Source organism: Peromyscus californicus, unplaced genomic scaffold (genome assembly GCF_007827085.1).
Source record: "Peromyscus californicus insignis strain IS unplaced genomic scaffold, ASM782708v3 Scaffold_9__1_contigs__length_137607984, whole genome shotgun sequence".
Lineage (NCBI taxonomy): Eukaryota > Metazoa > Chordata > Mammalia > Rodentia > Cricetidae > Peromyscus > Peromyscus californicus.
This window is the reverse complement of record NW_026294617.1, coordinates 71,728,400-71,736,943: the sequence shown is the minus strand read 5'-3', so window position 1 is coordinate 71,736,943 and position 8,544 is coordinate 71,728,400. Positions and strand designations below refer to the sequence as shown.

At 40.4% G+C, this 8,544-nt stretch overlaps 1 protein-coding gene across 1 annotated transcript; it reads right to left on the bottom strand.

Annotated features, from left to right (window-relative positions):
* Nucleotides 1-5,944: 5,944 nt before the first annotated feature.
* Nucleotides 5,945-7,013, bottom strand: LOC128105107 (speckle-type POZ protein-like). The gene is given in 2 exon segments (XM_052729982.1): nucleotides 5,945-6,722; nucleotides 6,754-7,013. Coding segments are annotated over 2 exon segments (1,038 nt in total).
* Between the last annotated feature and the right edge of the window lie 1,531 nt (nucleotides 7,014-8,544).

The following is an 8,544-nucleotide window of genomic DNA, read 5'->3' as shown; positions in this document are numbered from 1 at the left end:
GGGTGTTGGATTTTGGCAAATGCCTTTCCAGCATCTAGTGAGATGATCATGTGGTTTTTTTTCTTTCAGTTTGTTTGTATGGTGTGTTACAATGATGGAGTTTCATATGTTGAACCACCCTTGTATCCCTGGGATGAAGCCTACTTGATCATGGTGGATAATTGTTTTGATGTGTTCTTGGAGTCTGTTTGCCAGTATTTTTTTTCCATTTTTTTTAAATTTATTTTGCAATACAACTCAGTTCCACATATCAGCCACAGATTCCCTTGTTCTCCCCACTCCCGTCCCCCTCACCTCCCCCCAACCCCCCCTATTCCCATCTCCTCCAGTGTTTGCCAGTATTTTATTGAATATTTTTGCATCAATGTTCATGAGGGAAACTGTTCTGTAATTCTCTTTCTTTGTTGCATCTTTGTTTGGCTTAGGAATCAGGGTAATTGTAGCCTCATAGAAGGAGTTTGGTAATGTTGCTTCTGTTTCTATTGTGTGGAACACTTTAAAGATTATTGGCATTAACTCTTCTTTGAAGATCTGGTAGAATTCTGCACTGAAATCATCTGGTCCTGAGCTTTTTTTGGTTGTGAGACTTTTAATGAATGATACTATTTCCTTCGGGGTTATTGGACTATTTAAATAGTTTATCTCATCTTGATTTAATTTAGGTATGTGGTACCTATCCAGAAAATTATCCATTTTTTAGTTTTTCCAGTTTTGTGGAGTAGAGGATTTTTAAGTATTACCTGATGATTTTCTGGATTTCCTCAGTGTTATTTGTTACCTCCTCCTTTTCATTTCTCATTTTGTTAATTTGGATGCTCTCTCTCTACCTTTTGGTTAATTTGGATAAGTGCTTGTCTATCTTGTTGATTTTCTCAAAGAACCAACTCTTTGTTTCATTTTTTTGGTATTGTTTTGTTTCTATTATATTGATTTCAGCTCTCAATTTGATTATTTCCTGGCTTCTATTCCTCCTGGGTTAGTTTGCTTCTTCTTGTTCTAGAGCTTTCAGGTGTGCTGTTAAGTCACTAGTGTGAGATTTCTCCAGTTTCTTTATGTGGGCATTTAGTGCCCTGAATTTTCCTCTTAGCACTGCTTTCATAGTGTCCCATAAGTTTGGGCATGTGGTATATTCATTTTCGTTGATCTCTAGGAAGTCTCTTATTTCTTCCTTAACCCATTGGTGATTTAGTTGAGCATTTTTCAGTTTCCATGAGATTTTAGGCTTTCTGTAGTTTTTTTTTGTTGTTGAAATCTAACTTTAAACCATGGTGGTCTTATAGAAAGCAGGAGGTTATTCCAATTGTTTTGTATCTGTTGAGATTTGCTTTGTGGCCAAGTATGTGGTCAATTTTAGAAAGGTTCCATGGGGTGTTGAGAAAAAGGTATATTCTTTTTTGTTAGGATAGAATGTTCTGTAGATATCTATTAAGTCCATTTGTGTCATAACATCAGTTAAGTCCTTTATTTCTCTCTTTAGTTTCAATTTTGTAGATCTGCCCAGTGGTGAAAGTTGGGTGTTGAAGTCTCCCACTATTAATGTTTGGGGTTTTATATGTGGTTTAAGCTTTAGTAATGTTTCTTTTACATATGTGGGTGCCCTTGTGTTTGGGGCATAAGTGTTCAGAAATGAAACTTCATCTTGGTGGATCTTTCCTGTGATGAGTATGCAATGCCCTTCTTGATCTCTTTTGATTGATTTTAGTTTGAATCTATTTTGCTGGATATTAGGGATGGCTACACCCGCTTGCTTCTTAAGACCGTTTGATTGGAAAATCTTTTCCCAGCCTTTTATTCTTAGTTAGTGTCTATCTTTGAATTTGAGACGTGTTTTTTGTATGCAGCAGAAAGAAGGGTCCTACTTTTGTATCCATTCTGTTAGCCTGTGTCTTTTTAGAGGTGAATTATTCCATTGATATTAAGGGATATTAATGACCAGTGATTGTTCATTCCTGTTATCTTTTGGTGGTAGTATGTGTGTACTTCTCCTATTTGGGGTTTACTGCTGTGGTGTTATCTATTGCATTTGGTTATTTAATTGCTCTGAGAAGTGGTTTCTTCTACAATGGCAGGAAAGGTCTGAGCTGAATTTGCCATGGGGCCTGCATGAGTCCTCCCAGGGAGTTTCCCAATAGCAGAGGCAAAGGATTACCTCCTCTGACCCTTACTCATCTACATTCCTTTGTCCCATGTTTACCCTTACTACACCTTCTGCATAATTCAGAAGGTATGGGCAGTCTCTTGCCATTGTTCCTTGAAAACATTGTTTCTAGGAATGCCTTGTTTACACTCTCTTTTCAAATGACCTTGTTTACCACATTTAAAACTTCTGACATTATTACTTTTCCTCAAAGCTTTTGACATCACCCTCCTATCCACATATCATCATGTTCATGGGACTCAATATTAATTGTGTCCCTGTTCCAAACCTCCAAGCATACTGATCTTGACTTTAATAGCCTAATTATCTTTTGCATGCTGCATTCATGTTCTCAAAAGCCAAACATTCAATTATTATCTGTCTAGCTTCAGAACTGGCATCATTCTATTTACTGCTGAAGACAACCTTTGTAAGAAATCTGTGAAGGATTCTTTGGGGCCTTGTATATCTTTGGTAAATGACTCAAATTTTTTTTTTTTTTGCTTCCTCATTTCTGCCCCATGCATTCATGGCTGCCATGTGGCATAGAATTAGGGTTTGGTTATCATATAAAGATTGTCTTTGTATATCAGCATAATTGCCCTCTCCAAGAAGCTGATCCTGGTTAATTTCCACATCTGTAGCCCTGCATCATTGTTCTATTGTTTTAGCCTCCTCTTTAAACCAGGTTTTCCATTGTAACTGTGGACTGGCCTCTAGAACAGCTATAATTAATTCTTTCTAGTCCTGAGGGCTATATTTATTACAAGTTGACCACAAATTTAACATCTGCTTTATAAGTGGAAAATGCATGCCGTATGATACTATAGCTTCTTTAAATCTCCTTAAATCTAACATTTCCCTTGGAGTCCACTTAGCTTTCACATGAGCATTTGGCAGTACCTGTAAGGTTGCTTGTTTGAAAACAGGCTGTTGAGCCGGGCGGTGGTGGCACACGCCTTTAATCCCAGCACTCGGGAGGCAGAGCCAGGCAGATCTCTGTGAGTTCAAGGCCAGCCTGGACTACCAAGTGAGTTCCAGGAAAGGCGCAAAGCTACACAGAGAAACCCTGTCTTGAAAAACAAAAAACAAAAAAGAAAACAGGCTGTCTCTCTGTAACTGTATAATTCAATCCTGATATAATTTAACCTTTAAAGTCTAAATAAAAAGGTTCAAATCTTAATGTAAACTATATACAATAAGTATGATTATCAAGTATTGTTCAGGAAAAACAAAGAGTAATAATATAAACAAAACTGGAATTACAACCAACAAGAATAATATCAAGCAAGAAAGACATGCTAAATGTCCAGAACATGGGTAAATGCCAAATTACAGAGATTACTCCTATAGCTGTCCTGTCTTGAAGATTCTAACTTGAGTACTAATATGTTATAGCTATGATATGAGAAGATTTTAACCTTAACTGTCTAGTCTTCAACTCTATCAAAGACCAGAGAAGAAACATTATAATACCAGAGAAAACAAAAAAAATGCAAGCAAGCATTTTCTGAAATTCTTGTGAGAATAGACAGAGACAGTTGGCAGCCTGGACAGTCACCTAAAGTTCCTTGGCATTGTTGTGGCATGCAATTTGTCTACAGACCTAGAATATCTGACAGACCATTTTCAGAAGCAGGAATTTTTAAAGACAATCTTACCCTGTCTTGGCAAAGTTCAGTAGTCACTTTTCCTTGTTTTCCTTAACTTGTCAGTGGTCTTAGTTTTTACGATATGGATGACAGGTGAAGAGCTCATACATGATGAGTGGGAAACAGAGCCAGGAACCCCTGAAGGTGAGTCTCTTCTTTGCTGCCTTTTATTCCATTCAGATCCACAGTACCTGGATGACTCAGCACACTACAGTGCTGATCTTTCCCTTGCATCTCAGATAATTCTACTTGGAAACACTCTTACAGATGCATCTAACCACTAAGATAAACAAAATCAGAAAGAATAGGTCCCACTTATTTCCTTCTTGGCCTGTTGGATTAAGGACATCAGGAGCTCAAAGTGGCTTGGGAGAAGTCTGAGCTTCCAGGTCAATGAACTGTTTGTTCTGGCTCCAAACAGGAGCACTGCCCCCACCTGACCACTCACACTGGAATCAAAACTTCTAGGCCAGAAAAACTTAAAATCGTGGAAACAGATAACAATTTTTTTCCCAAGATGTCACTAGGGGTGATAGTGATTGATTGGTTTCTTTTCTATTTCCTTTTCTAACACCTGGTGCCTACATCCAAGTCAGGGCTATGGAGAAAAATACTTCCTGGTAAATCCTATCCCATGTTGTCCATTCCACAGAGGAAGTGGCCCAATGTAGTCATTCTGTCATGAAGTAGTTGGGTGGCCAGGCTGAGAAAATGGTGATACCTCTGGGCAGATCTGGCATTTAGCAGCAACTGTAATCAGGTTAAAAGTGAAGACAAATTTTGTGGACATTTACAGGGGACAAACAGATCTTCACATTCTTTGCTCCTTTGCAGATCTGTCCAAATACTTCTTCCAAAATGTCTTTCTAATATTTCTTTCTTTTTTGTGTTTTTATTTTTTCTTCTCTCATACAATCCCATCTGAACATAGTCTCCCCTCCTTCCACTCCACATATATGCACTACTCCTCTGTTTCCCTTCAGAAAAGCACAGGTCTCCTGGGCATATCAAATGAACACAAGATAACAAAATGTAATAATAGTAGGCACAAACCCTCTTATCAGGGCTGGAGGAGCCAACCCAGAAGGAACAAAAGGTTGCAAGATCAGACAAACAGTTCAGAGACTCCCCATACTCCTGCTGCTAGGACTCCCACAAAACCCCTGAGCTAAACAAGCACAGTGTGTACACAAGGACTTAGAACAGACCCAGCAGGCTCTGTGATTGCCTCTTCAGTCTCTGTGAACCTCCATGGACCCTGTTTAGTTGAATCTCTGTGCTCCTTTTACATGATATCTTTGATTCACCCTCCAATCCTGCCTTCTCTTACTTGAGGTTCCCTGAGCTCTATCTAATGTTTGGCTGTGGACCTCAGTATCTGCTCTCATCAGATGCTGGAGAAAGCCTAACTGATGTCAATTGGGCTAGGCATCAAACTATGAGTATAACAGAATTTCATTAGGGATCATTTCACTGAATTTTGTGTGTGTGTAGGAGTAAGGACTCAGCACAAACTTCCACAGCTGAGCAGAGCTGGATAGACTAAAATAGGATTCTTCAAACAGAAACACCACCAGAATCCACTAACTGATTTTAAAATTTTTATTCATTTGATATTTTATTTGGGTAGGTACTGTCTACAGAGATGGATGTGCCCATGGAGACAAGAGGAGGACTGAAAAAAGGGTCTTCTGCAAGAGCAATAATTGCTATTGCTACTGACTCATCTCTCCAGTCCCACACACAGAGTTTTGAGAAAAAGTCTTCATTCTCTTCTACTTCTCTTGTAAGCAAACATTCATTTTTGTTTGGTCCTTTGCTGAGCCCTTGGTCATATGTTCTTCTCAGTCCAATCCAGACAGGTTTCTCCAAAGAAGCCCTCTTGGGATGTCCATGGGGCCAGCAACTAAATTGAATAGCAGTTTCCAACTCATGAGACAAATTAACAAACCACAAAGTATACCAGAGTCCAGTCTCTACCTCTCTCTAATCGGCCATTCAACACATTAACAGGTGTATTAAATCCTGAACCACCATCTGTCTTTCCCTACTTTCACTGAAAATACTCCAAAAATCCCATAGTCTACCCAGGTGTCATTGGTAGTCTATACTGACTGCTTCTTGGAGACAAGTAGAGGTCATAGCTGACCAGGTTCTAGGATCGCTTCATGCGTTTGAGTGGGGGCTCCAGGAAAGTATCCTGTGCAGAAGACAGGGAGCCATAAGCTTCAGCCACCAAGTGGGGGTATGAGCCCTCCATTATCTTCCAGCCTAAGGTCTCAGAGACCTCAGAAACATGAGCTGTAATGAAATCCAGTGCCAGGGTTTTCAGCTGCCATGAGCTGTGGAGGTCAGCCAGGAAGAGAGTGTGGGCAGCATTCTCCACAGAGAGGTCCCTGCAGAGGGCATCCTCACACATGACCTTCAAACGCTCCAGGCCATACTTGTCAGCAGCTGCCAGCAGAACATCTGCCATGCTTTCCAGGTCTGGTGCCTTTCCGGTGTAAATGAAGTCCATCATTGTCTTAATGACTTGCGGCTCCAGGTCATGGATCTCGACGCGACTACTTTTGCTCTCCTTCATGTCATGTTGAAACATGGCTCTGAAAACTGGAGAGTGAGCTGCTAAGATGGCCTTGTGAGCCTGAAATTCCTGGCCAGATACCACCAGGCAGCAGTCTGTGAATCGGGAATTTTCCCACAGCTCTCCTAGCTCATCTGCCAATGTGCAGCTTGGAACCTGCATCCCTGCCATTGTGTTCTGGTCAGAGAGGCTGAAGGAGTCCTGGACCTCGCTCACCTTGCAGAGAAGGATGAACCCATCATCTGCGAGAACCAAAGAAGCATGGGATAAGAGGAAATTTAAAAGGATGAACTTTTTGAATCCCCAGTGCCAGCATGGCAAGAACCTAAAGCCCTTCTGGCTCCCCCACCTTGGATTTCCTTTCCTTCAGTGTTTAAGACTTTGCCCAAATATGACTCTTTAGACAGCTGAGCAACACTAGGTAAACTGACAGGTAATTTACACTTCCTTCATCCACTCCCTTTGGGTTTACTCTCAAACACCATTTGTCATAGGCACTTATTAAGAAAGTTGGGCTTCTAATGTGTTCCCGAATTTCCTCCAGAATAAAACAAAAGCTGCTGATGGTCCACCTGTAGGAGAAATTCTGGATGGTGATCTGTGTGTAATCCTAGCTCTGGGCTATCCTGTCCTCTGACATTTCTCCTGGAGGTAGTTTGAAGGTTCAACTGAATCCAAAATGAGGAACTAGCAATTGTGTTATCTCTACCCTGTGGGACAGAAGAATACACACAGATTTAGATTTTTAGTTTCTGTTTCTCCTCTGTTCCTTCCTCTATGAGTGTGGAAACTTGAGTCTCTGAAATTTTCTATCCAGATTTCAATAGTAGATTCAGAGAAGACAGTCTAGGCTACTAGAGACTGTTACCTCACTCCATTTTTTTTCTAGATTGAATCTTAGTTCAATAGGTAACTAGTTTTGACCATTAAATACAACTTTTGAAAAATTGGATCATTTTATACACTCATATCAAAAATGTACTTCAGTTCTCCAAAGTAGCAGCACATGTACACGGAATCTCTCTGGGTATGAAGGAAGTGGATTTATTAGAATGACTTAAGGCTGCAGTCCCATTAATCCCACATTGGCTAGCCGTGAAGAAAAAGTCCAAGAATCAGGTACTTACTCAGTGCAGGAGGTTGGAAGTGTTGGCTGGTCTTCAGTATATGCTGGGATTCCAAAGAAAAATTCTAACATCAGGGAAGAAATGGACTTGCTGCAAGGTGAGGGCAAGCAGGCAAAGAGAAAGAGCTTCCTTCCTCCATGTCCTTTTATATGCTCCCAAGAAGGGTGTGGCCCAATCTAGGGTGTGTCTGCCAGACTCAAGACTGGATTAAAGGTGTGTGTCTTCAGGCCTTGAAATCAGGGTTAAATGTTCCTGTCTTTCTATCTGTAAATTCATATTCGAAGTGGATTTACCTACTTCAATTTAAGAAAAAAACTTTCTCACAGGTTTGCCCTCCATGTTCGGATTTTTGTTATTCTGTGTCTAATTAAGTTGGAGACCAAAAGTAACCATCACAAGTGTATTTTGTTTATTGTGCTATATGCAGATCCTAAATACTTCTCAATTCAGTCATGTTGACTGTTTAGATGCAGCTTCTCTATACCTTGTATTTTACATTTTTAACTTGTGAGTTCTGTCCTCTTCAAACTTTGAACTTCCATGCTATTCTGCAGGGCCTTAAAAGTGTGAGAGTATTCTGGTTTCCAGAAGAATATATTCAACAGTTCCTGAAGTATGGGTTTTGAGAGCGTTCCCCTTTGAAATGGGATTTGTAAAATGCTCCCCACATCTATTATCTTTCTCCAGTTCATCATGTTTGGAGGGACTCACTAAGCCTAGAGAACAGGAAAATAACTTCAGTGATTCAATCTACTCAGCAATTCCCAGCCTAGCTCTCCTGAAAGTCTGGATCCAATGCTGCTCACCCCTCAATACAGGATAAATCAATCAACTGGTTTTTTTTTTGTTGTTGTTGTTGTTGCTGTTGCTGTTTGTTTTTTTTGAGACAGGGTTTCTCTGTGTAGTTTTGGTGCCCATTCTGGATCTCGCTCTGTAGACCAGGCTGGCCTTGAACTCACAGAGATCTGCCTGACTCTGCTTCCCATGTGCTGGGATTAAAGGCATGTGCCACCACAGCCTGGCAATCAACTGGTTTTGACCTCT